Source organism: Macaca fascicularis, chromosome 9 (genome assembly GCF_037993035.2).
Source record: "Macaca fascicularis isolate 582-1 chromosome 9, T2T-MFA8v1.1".
NCBI classification, from domain to species: domain Eukaryota; kingdom Metazoa; phylum Chordata; class Mammalia; order Primates; family Cercopithecidae; genus Macaca; species Macaca fascicularis.
Genome location: NC_088383.1, coordinates 28376189 through 28387801, shown reverse-complemented (window position 1 = coordinate 28387801; position 11613 = coordinate 28376189). Strand labels below are relative to the sequence as shown.

The window sequence follows — 11613 nt, the reverse complement described above, 5'->3', positions numbered from 1 at the left end:
ATTGTACCACTGCACAACGGTTTGCTATCGCGTAATTTGGTAGATGATACATATGAAATTTGAGGGTGTGATTAGTCTTTAAAATAATAGCTTTAGTAAATATTTTAACCCCTTCTAGGCATCCCCGCCCCCTAAACACACACGAAAAGAAGATGCTAAGGTGGGCCACTGCCCCGGCTCTGGCCAGCCACATTTAGAGGGGAAAAGGACACATGGTGCTATTTCTTTAAGCTTGGTGAGGGGAAATCTAAGTTTGTTCTTTAAAAAGGGCGAAAGTTCCCTGGGACCACAGGGCCGGCGGCGAGAGCGCAGGCAGCTTCGTTGTTGGCACCTTGGGGATCTTCTGGGCTGCCAGTAGCTCTGAGCTTGCAGTTACACCTAAACCGCCGATTTTGCTACTTATATTTGCAGTAATGCTAGGAAGCAAAGTATCATCAATTAGAGAATCTGGAAGCCATTCTCTCTTTGCCCTGTGTCCCAGCTTGTGATTCTTCTAAGTTCCATCTCCTTTGCCGAGTGCAGATTCCTGGCTCTGGCGCGCCTCCTCTTCTACACTCGGGTCACCGCGGGTTGGCCACCTGGGCTCAACTCACCCCATCCTTGCTTTCCCCCATCACTATACCCAGCGGCGAGGGCAGCCTCACTACTCTTGCCCCGGAGGTGAACGTGTGCCTGGCTTTGATTGAGACAACCAGGACCCCAGAAGCCCAGTGACATCAGAAAAGAGGCTCCTGGGCGCTAGCACTTTCCGCAATACGCTCCAGGGCTGTAGGTGCAAAACCAAGCTCTAACTTCCCTCCGAGAGGGAAATACAGGGCGCGTCACAGTGGCCTCTCCCGCCTAGCCACGCGCGGTGAAATTTCCGGCAATCGGGCCAGCTAAGACACGGGATTTGCACCGCAGTCTCCCAGCTTCTGGAGCCGGAGCCGAGAGCTCCCGGCAGCTTCTCCAATTTCTCTCCTAAAGTGCGAAGGGATAAGCCCCGTCTGCTCCACGCCTGCGAGGCCGGCGGATCTGGGAGCCGCGCCCGGCTCCGCAGGACTCGGCGGGCCCGGGGCTCCCCGGCAGCGGCTCCTCTGCTAGGGGTTAACAGCAGCCCCCGCGGCCGGGCGGGCGCGGACGCTTCCTCTCCACCCGCCCGGGAACGTGGATACTGCGCCCGCAGGATGTTCGCCGGCTGGGCCGCGCAGTCAGGAAACATGAGAAGGCCTCGCTATTCCTGTTCCCGGGCCGCGCGCGCCGGGCTGGGTAAATAAAGCCGAGACGACAGCGGTGGCGGTGGTGAGCGCGCCGGAGCCCGCGTGGAGAACATGCGGCGGGGATGGGAGTGCGCCTAGTCTCGAGGCGGGAGAGCCAGCCGCCCTGCAGCCGGCCGCCGGCCCCGCAGCCACAGGTACAGCCCCCGCGTCGCCGAGTCCCAGCCGGCTGCCGGGGAAGGCCAGGCTCGCTCTGGCCCCTGCGCCCCACCTTCCCTGTGCCCCGGGCGCTGGTACTCTCCCCGCCCTTCCCCCAACTTCCCTCCAAGGTCTGGTGGAGACGCGCTCGGGTGGCGGCCAAGCCTGACCCAAGGGCCTGCGCGGAGCCTGGGAGCCCACCTGGCCGCGCCTCCTTTGCTTTAAAATTATTCGCCGGCGTTGGGGGGAGGGGGACACTTCTGCAGGGAGTGACCTCCCCGGCCACAGTCTGGAGTGAATCCGGGTAAGTGATTTGAGAAGAGGCGAGGGTGGCCACGCGCCGGAGTCCTGGGAGGGTCAGGAAGTGTGGTTCACACGCCCCCGGACCCCTTGCGACAGGACAGCGCTCGGACCTTTGCCATCGCTTGCCTCTGAGCCTGCTGCCTGCAGACCTAGAGCGCGCCGGTTGTCTGTGTCTGCGATCTCTGCGTGGGCTTGGGGCTGCCGGGGAAGGGTCCGAGGTGGCTAACCTCGTGGTGACTTCGCTAGGAAAAACACGTCGTCGCATCTAGGAGGACGCACTGGGGTGGCGCGGAGAAGGCCGGGCCAGGGAAAGGTGTCTTGTACAAATAAAGCAGCATGAACGCACATCCCCAAGGGCACTGACGTTAAAAGAAAACAGCAACGCTAGTCTTGACTGTAGAACAGGGGCTGCGAGCGCGGAAATTCGCTTTGACACTTATTGCCGAGGCTGTGTGCACACCCCAGGCACGTACCTGTCTGCGCGGGAGGACGCAGTCCTAAGGGACACGCGGCATCCAGCAGAGGTCTGACTTCACTTCCCTACGAACACAGACCGTAGCCGTAGTTTGATCGCGGTGGCCACAGTCCTAAATGTCACGCGTGGCCTCTGCTGCGGTGGCCGGAGGGCGGGGCGGGGGCGTTGGCGAGTGTGGGCACTCGGCGAGGCAGAGGGTGTGTGTGTGTGTGTGTGTGTATGCGCGCGCGTGTGTGTTAGTGGAGTAGCAGCCCATGCCGCGACTGGACGGGCAAAGGGGGCGCTGGCAGCGAAGCGGAGGCCGCTCGGAGGAAACGGGAGCTGTCCCGAGGCGCGAGGCGGGGAGATGGGGCGGGCGAGGGCGGCCGCGCGCCCTGGGGCTGTAACTCTGCGGCTCCGCGGCCGCGCGGACTTGCCCCTGACGCCCGTGCGCGAAAGGCAAAGGCTCAGGGTCTCCTCGACCCCAGAGGTGAGCTGCTGGCTCTCCCCGACAGTGGCAGCCGCAGCCCGGGAGGTGCGCCGACCAAGCTGCCTCCTGACCTGGACTTCTGACACCTTTACAGCCTCTGAAAGGGTCCCCTTGAGACCCCAGAGAGGAGCGAGTGTCAAGGGGCTCCGAGCCCGCGACTGACACCCGTGCTGTGGAAGAGAATGGCACTGATTGAGGGCTCTCGGGACCTGGGTCCTGGCGCCTTGGACCTTAGGACCATGCGCGTCCCGGGGCGCGTTGGGGGATGATAGGAAGATTCGGGGAGAGAAGGGGGAGAAGTGGTGCTTTCGTCCTGACGCCACTTAACTTTTTCCCTGTCCTTGAACCCAACCTCACCCCGGGGGACCTTATCGGGCAGAAGATGCGGGGGTTTCAACCAAACCATCCACGATCTAGGAAACACGAAAATCCTCCAAATTCCGGTATGGCCTGGGACTCATGAATTGGGCCTTGCGGATGCGGTTGGCACATTACCCCAACTCTTCCCTTCCATCCAGTCCCTCCTGACGCCCCGAGTTGGGGATCCCAGAGGCTTTAGTCTTCTGCTGTGATTGAAGAACCACGCGCGGCCTCACGCCGGTCCCGGCTCCGCAGTCCGGAGTATGCCTCTCCCAGACACAAACTGAAACCCAGAGGCTCGTTTGGGAATTCGTTTCCTTTGCCTCTGCGGGTGAATGATTCCCAGTTGTAGTTCTGGGGAGTGAGGGGAAGGGGGGATCGATCGCCCAGGCAAGGAAGAGGGCAAGTACCTGTCCGGGGAGCCTGCAGGGGCGGGGGCGTGTAGCCAACTGGGGAGAGCCGCAGGGTCCCTGCCATTTGCGGCGGCGCTGCTCCTCCCCTCGGCTCTGCAGCCCGGCGACCCGGGCAAGTTCAAGGCCCAGGACCTGCAGGGGTCTGAGCACTCTCAGCCAGTAAGTAACGAGATGCACCTTCCTCTCCTAGAAGCCGAGCCCTGCTGCGGAGCTCCCGGCGGCCAAGCCCCGAGGCTCTGCGGCCGCGCAGCGCGTCCCTGCCACGCGGCACCATGAACACCATCGTCTTCAACAAGCTCAGCGGTGCGGTGCTGTTTGAGGACGGAGGCGCCCCGGAGCGGGAGCGGGGTGGCCGGCCCTACAGCAGTGTCCTGGACAGTCCTCACGCCCGCCCCGAGGTGGGCATTCCCGACGGCCCGCCCCTCAAGGACAACCTCGGCCTGAGACACCGGAGGACAGGGTATGCGCACTCCCGGGGGCAGGGGGCGGTGAGCTGTGCTGGGGTCCCGCGGCAACGCGGGCGGGTTGGGGGCAAAGGGCCCGGAGTTCCCTGGATGTGCAGGTCTGCCTCTCCAGGGCTCGCGCGTTCTCATGTTAACGGGCTCCTATCTCACAACATGAGGGATCAATTCGTCGGGGCAGCTCTAAAGAGCTTGGTGGAGACTGAGGGCGCCAGGAGCTGCCCCTCGGTCCTCGCTGCCTGGACCTCGGATTTGCGGGTTATTTGCCCCTCTCCGGACTGCGGGTGCCGGTGCGCGGCTGAGGGCGAGGAAAAAGGACTGAGCTGGGTGCAGAGAAACAGGCGAAGCCAAGTAGTCGGGGAGTCCCGGCTCAGACTCCGCGGACTTCTCTTCGGTCACCCCAGCCCCTCGCCAGGGCCCCGCGGCTCGCCTGGCCCAAGGAGTCGGGAAGGTCGCCTCCCCGCAGGGAGTCCCGGGCGCGCGCGCGGCTCGGCGGGGCCCGCAGCGAACCCGGAGGGGGAGGCTCTGGGCCTGCGGGGCAGGCTTTGGGTTTAGCGGGGTGAGGGGGATGCTGGGGGGCGGCAGCTTGCGGGTGGGCCAGCTGCTCAGACTGCCGGTGAGTGGAGGGCAGGCTATGCCCGGCCGGATCCCGGCGGCTTCCCGGACGCCCAGCTGGGGAGGGGTGGCAGTCCTGGCCGCCTCCACCTGAACGATTGCATCAGCTGCTTGTTCTGCGGCGTCGCTGCTTAGTAAAATAGAGATTCGGTTTCGTCAAAATGTTACTACCAGTCGCTTCGGGTGGAATTGCATTTCAAAGTGTTTAAAGAGGCAGAAACCCAGGACGCTCCGGCGCAGGCGCGCAAGCCTCGGGGAGCGGCTGGGCGCGCCGGCGGCCGCGCGCGACACCTCCCGGACCGGTGCGGGAGCGCATCGCCCCAGGCCACGCTCCAGGCTCCTGGCTCCAGGCTCCAGGCTCGTGGCTGCCTCTGCCTCCTCCTCCTTTGAATATGTTTTTCCTGAGGTCTTTTTACTTTACCTGATGTGACAGAGCTTGCCGTACTTTTAACCCTCCCTTAGTCGGGAAACGGCCCGACAGTGTTTTTGGGTTCTGCAGCCTTCCTCCACAAACCACCACCTCCTTTGGAAAGTTTCCCCCTTTTCCTAAAAGATTAAAGGAAATAGCTTAAAGAGAGCGGGGAAGGCAGTGCTCCTTTGCTTTATTCCCTCTGTCCAGTCGGCGACCTTTCCCCTGACCACAGGCGACGGAAAGCCTCTGGGAGCAGACAAGAGATCCCCGAGGAAAGTTTCGAGAGCCAGCCACATACCCTGCCAGGCCTGCCAGGCCAGGGTCACTCGAGGGCGCGGCGCCAGCGGGCGAGGGAAGGGTAGCAGTTAGCCCCGCTGCCCAGAGCCGCGACTGGAATAGCCGTTTTCTTCAAATCACTTGACCTTCGTCTCCTAAACCTCTAACCTTGGGGTATTGAGTTCAAAATATCCCCCTACTCAAGATAAACGTAGCGAAATGACCTCCCCATCCAGAAACTTTGTGGCTCCCACTTCCTGCCTCTCCCAAACTCTGGGCGCGCGCGGAGCAGGGGCGCAAGGCAGGACTGCGCAGCTTGGATGTGGGGTTCGGACTCGGCCGGTATGTGGAGGGGCCGGGCGGGCAATCGTGTCGCTCACCAGGGCCTCCTCCTCTCCCCATGTCCCAGCGCCCGGCAGAATGGCGGGAAGGTGAGGCACAAGCGGCAGGCCCTGCAAGACATGGCGCGGCCCCTCAAGCAGTGGCTTTACAAGCACCGTGACAACCCGTACCCCACCAAGACCGAGAAGATACTCTTGGCCCTCGGCTCGCAGATGACGCTAGTACAGGTAATCAGGACTAATTAACCCCCTGATCCGTTTCCCGGCGAGGGGCTGAAGAGCGGGCACGCTTAGGGTTCGTGAGGCTCTCCACGTGGCGCTTCTACCTGGAGAGGGATGGAGTCGAGCTGTGGGAGTTTCTTAATTCTCACCCTCATCCCTCAGTTCAGTGCGGATGCTCGGTGCAGGAAGGAATGCAGGAAGCGCTGTCAGGGAGGGAAGTGAAAAGTCAACTGCAGACTTATGAGAAGGTAACTGGGAATCTGGATTCAAGAGCCACATATAGATGAATCCAGATGATGCCATCTGCGGTGATTTTCAACATTAGTGAGCATCAGAATCGCCTGGAGGGCTTAAAACACAAATCGCTAGACTCCACCTCCCAGTTTCGGATTCAGCAGGTCTGGGGTGAGACCATCATTTGCATCTCTTACAAGGCCCCAGGTGTTGCTGCAGCTGAGGCTAGGAAGGAATCCCACTTTGAGAACCGTGCAGTGTGACACTCCATATTAAGGCCCAGTATTAAAGCTCAGGTACAGAGTAACTTTCAAAATTACCATTACTGACAGCTAGGAGTAGGGGATAGAAAGATAAGAAATGATGTTTGGATCAACACCCCCCCCCCACTCCCCCACCCCGAAAAACTTTTTTTTTTTTTTTTTTTTTTTTAATAGGAAGCATCCTAAGCATTAGCTGCAATCCACAGCATTTTGCTCCTGATGCTTTTCTGCTGGGCTTAAGGAGAGGAGGCAGATTTCAGATGGTTGAGTTACTTTGCCAAGTGTGGAGAAATGGTGCTAAGTTTGTGTTCTCTGGTGAACAGCGTTACTTTACATTTGACTAGCTTTTCAAAACTGAATCTTACTGTTCACAAAACCACGATGTTGTAGGCAGTTATTATAAGAATTTTACACTTGACATAACCAAGACTTGGGGCAGTTGTGTCAGTAAAAGACAGAGATAGGCCTGGAAATAAATAATTCCAGATCAAATGCTTTTCCCATCATGTCATAATTTTTTTAAAAAAATAAATATGGTGGCTTGAACTTTCTACATGCAAACAGGCAAATTTATTCAGAAAGAAGAGGAGGAGGAGCTACATCAGGTGAGAAGTTTTGCACATTACAATAGCATTACCTGATTGTGAAAATTTGGCCATTCCACTAAATTTACAGTAAGCAGGAGCTCCAAAAAGAAAAAAAGGAACTAGTGGATAAAATAAAAATTGCTTTCCGGAGTATTTAAAATTTCCCTTTAGGAATTACTGGAAAGTTTGACAAGGTGTGAAACTTGACTTATAGTCAGGCTATCAATACTAGAATATGTAATTTCTGCTTATTTTCAGAATATAATTATATACAAAAACATCTGTTTCTTTTATATTATCAGGCAATGGTATTAATAGTGATTTGCTGCAGCAGTGGAGGGGAAAATTAATTTAGTGTTCTTGGCTTAATAACTGTTTAACATAGAACTATGAATCTTTTAGCGATTTACCAAAGTAGTTTCTAAATAAATTATTCCAGTCAGAAAAACCTGACTTATGAAAATAAATAACCTATGTTAAAATTTCGTTTAAATAAGTATGCTATTTATTTTTAAAATACACTAATTTATAGAGTTATTTGAATATTTCACATGATGTCAGCAATGAAACACTAAGTTATTCTGGTTGATATAGAGCTTTATATTTAATAGTGGCTATTCTTTCATACAGAAAGCAAAAGAACATTTATGACATGTGTTAGGATGTTTTTAAATTATGAAGTAGCATTTGTCATTAGGAGAGCCATTTAAACTTTCTTATGTAGTACTTTTGTTGAGTTGCAATACAAGTAGTTGTAATTTTAAATTATTTGCCACCTGTAATGATAGTTCAAATACAAATAAAATGCTTTTTACATTCAGATCTTGGTGACACTATTACATTTTTAAAATATGCTTTACATGAAATTTTCATTCAAAACACTTTTTTTCTCTTACACTAGTCCTCAGAAAATAAAAATGCACAAACATATGTAATTTTAAGTAGGGTAAAATAACTTTTATAATAATAAATGACAACTGTATAATGATTTCAAATTTTATTATTCATGAAGCTGGTTTCTGAAGCTTTAAAGTGATAAATGGAAAAAATTAAAATGTATAGAATTACCAATGGATCTTATGGCTGATCCTATGGCTGATCATTGTTCAAATGCTATAGAAATACACTCTGGGCCGGGCGCGGTGGCTCAAGCCTGTAATCCCAGCACTTTGGGAGGCTGAGGCGGGCGGATCACGAGGTCAGGAGATCGAGACCATCTTGGTTAACACGGTGAAACCCCGTCTCTACTAAAAAATACAAAAAACTAGCCGGGCGTGGTGGCGGCGCCTGTAGTCCCAGCTACTCGGGAGGCTGAGGCAGGAGAATGGCGTGAACGCGGGAGGCGGAGCTTGCAGTGAGCTGAGATCCGGCCACTGCACTCCAGCCTGGGCGACAGAGCGAGACTCCGTCTCAAAAAAAAAAAAAAAAAAAAAAAAGAAATACACTCTGTACTCTCAAAATATAAACAGCTTTGTTGTGGAATAGTATAAAATGGTATGTGATTGGGGTTTGTATTATTGCAGGATATGGAACTTACCAAGGAACAATGAGTAGATGTTAATGCTTCCTCCTCTAATAATGGAAGTCTCATATTCCTGTGATCTGTCCACATACGATTTGTTAAAACTACCATGTTCCAAGATCCTGTCTCCACTGTTGACATAACTCTGTTTTTCGTTGGTACTGAGTGTGCCTGCTGAGATATATATGCTGTTATCAGCTATAAGGCTTATAACAACTGTTAAATATTCAACAAAATCTCAGATTGGTCCTTATTCATTATTCCAAGTGTTATATTACATGGTGTGGGAATGAAATGCTCAATATTTCAGTTGAATAGCTCAGAAGTTTGTTAATTCAGTGTGTTCAAAGATGGACAGATGCCAGTTTATCCCTTTGGGTGTACTATAACAATTGCTCTGTCAACATGATGAATGTAAACACCTTTGTTAAAGTAGGATGAATATTAGTTTTCCCTCCCAGCTTCGAGACAGTTGACCCTCTAATCTTTCACTATAAAATATGGGAGATAGATAGACAGATAGATACCAATATAAAATATAATTATATAAATTAGTCGTATCTAACTATCTCCCATATTTTATAGTGAAAACTTAGAGGCCCAAACATCTATACATATATACACACATAGCATTCAGTTTGACAGTAAAATTCTGTTCCAGAACCTATCCTTGGTAAGGAGACCTGTTTCATGTAAAATACAATTTGAAGAGAATATGAATGACAACCCGAAGGAATCCATAGTAGATTAAAAGTAGAAAATTTGAACCGATATTTTTACCTTCAGTGAAACAGATGGAATTTGCATTAATTCATCAAGAAAGAAATGCAAAACAAGAATATGCAAATTTGTTAACCAGCTATTTGCTGTTTGCAGGACCTACTGCAAATACACATTAAAGACCTTGGAGTGTATCTATCTGTTAGGTTGTACTGAAAGAAAAAAAACAAAACAAAAAACCCCAGCAGAATACATATATTACCAGATTGGGTGGTGGTCAATTTATGAAATCAGTTTTGAAACAGTCTATATTAGACATCAGCAAATCTTTCTGGAAAATCACCTAATGTGTAACTATTATAATATGGTAAAAAATAAAAGACTATGAGTATATAAAACATAAAAAAGATATGACTCCTATGTATGAAAAGTTAGTTAATCCCCTATGACATTTAAATCATTTAAATGTTCCCCCATTTTTGTCTGTTAGAAGGATAGTGTATTACTTTTTTTTAAATTAGAAGGCCATTGCATTTTCATTATAAGAAGAGTTTCATAAGAATTGGATTTTACACTGTACTATGTGTGGTTGCTGTGTGAAGATTTAAGGTTAGTCTGAATTATATCCTGTTTAGTAAAGAAAGTTACAGAAATGTTTTGGAGTTGAATTCTAGTAAATATGAATGATCTAGGGGAAGTTGCAGGCTGTACTCTGTGTGAAAGGAGCAAAGAAGGACAAAAACACTCTTGCTGGAGACAGTACTGGTCAACAGAGGGAGGTTAGTACCTAGTGTAAAGGATATTAACATTGCTGTAGGGAAACTTGGGCTGTATTTGCCCATCTTAATTTTTAGAGCTAACAAGGATATTAGGAACCATCAAATCCATTTTAGAGATGAAGGATTCAAAGTTCAGTAAAGTTGAATAACTTATCCAAATTCATACCGCATGGTTTTGGCAAATTCAGAACAGGAAGCCAGGTCCTTTTCCATTGTATGGTGATTATGGGATAACAGGACATTTATGAGGATTTGAAGGAGTGAAGTGATTAAATCAAAATGGTGCATCAATTCTTGAATTTGATGATAGTTGCTAAGATCGATTTAAGAGAACAGAATGGAAGAGAGGGAAGTTAGAGAAATGTTTCCAAATTCCCAGTTAGTAGTATAGTTGGATAAAGTAGTTGGATAAAGATTTTGACAGTGAGTTGAAGAATCCAAGGAAAGATTGAGAAATTTCATGAAGAAAGGGATCAGGCTCCATGTGCTTCCACAGCTAATGTTCACCGGTGTATCCCAGTTAATTATGTGTAGTTCTTTTCTGCTAGTCCTTCTGGGAGTGCAGAAGACAAAGCTTATTCATTCCTAGAACTTAACACTATGGCTAAAGTACAATAGTCACTCAGTAATTTTGTTGTCTGTCTGTAGAGAATGGGAAGGACTGAGAATTCGAATTCAGACTGAGAATTTGAAGCCAGACCGAATCATAGTCATAGTAACATAGCTTAGCAGGAAGAAGTGTTGATGAAGACTGACTTCTGAAATGCCATAGTGAGATTATATGTCATTGCATATAAATTTGAAAGGATAACTATCATTGCTTCAGGTACAAAGAAGATAGTACTGACTATATTGAATATTAAATACATATGGGAAACCCAGCATGTGTTTACCCATGAGGACAGGGAGAAAAAGTATAATTTGAGGGTTTTTTAAAAGTAGAATAATAAGAATTTGAGTAATGCACAAAAAATGTGTATTTATGGTATAAATCTAGAAAAAAAAAAAAAAGGAGAAATTTCCAGTACAAACACTGCCACACAAACCATTATAGTAATCTGGCCTTTCTTCAAAGCCTAGCTTAAATTCCTCAGTTTGGTCATGTTCTGGACCAAACTGGCAGAAAAACTTAATTCTCTTCCCATGTTTCATTCTTTTAAAGGCAAGTATTGCCCTTTTGAGTTTCTAAAAATCTCTGCACTGATGATAGCCTGATATTTTAGAAGAAATCTCAAGTACAAATCCAGTGGCATCTTCAAAAAAAGAATGGAAGTATCTTTTCTTTGTCTTGAAATGTTTCTTTCTTTGCCTTCAACTATTTGTCTAAGCAACACTTGACTTTTGGCTTAAAGTGAGGAGTTCTTTGGTTTATTTTCCTCCTCTTCACCGATGGCTCTGCCTCTGCTTGTTTTGCTAGCTCATCTTTTGGAAGCAAACAGGTCCCACCTTTTTCATCTCTAATGGTTTCCAAAGCTTGGTCTTTGACCCTGCTTTCATTCTTTCTACTCTTGCAACTTTGACAATTACCTCTGTGCCTTTTCCTCTTGAATTTGGTCATCCCCTCCCTTCAATCTCAGATACCACTTTTATTTTCTTACCAGACATGTCACCAGTATTAGCACCTCAAACTAGACATTGCCCAAGCCAAACACATCATTTTATCCTCAAAAAGTTTTATCTCTTTCCCCATGTGCACTACCTTTCTCTTGGTTACACAGGTTTGATGACTCAAGGTCATCTTTAACTCTTCCCTCTTCCTCAGCCCCT

The 11613-nt window shown here is 49.5% G+C and overlaps 1 protein-coding gene across 5 annotated transcripts in view; it reads left to right on the top strand.

The window, feature by feature from the left end:
* The first annotated feature begins 1280 nt into the window (after positions 1–1280).
* MKX (mohawk homeobox) overlaps positions 1281–11613 on the top strand; it is a 75333-nt gene continuing 65000 nt past the window's right edge. For 3 of the 5 annotated variants that reach the window (XM_045399756.3, XM_005564857.4, XM_015455690.4), the window contains exons 1-3: positions 1281–1393; positions 3605–3874; positions 5588–5747. In XM_045399756.3, the coding sequence (XP_045255691.2) occupies positions 3687–3874; positions 5588–5747 (348 nt within the window). In that variant the 5' untranslated portion in view covers positions 1281–1393; positions 3605–3686. Of the gene's footprint in view, positions 1394–2410; positions 2642–3503; positions 3875–5587; positions 5748–11613 lie in introns of those variants that run through there. The other 2 variants (XM_065520442.1, XM_074001282.1) reach the window with 2 other exon arrangements.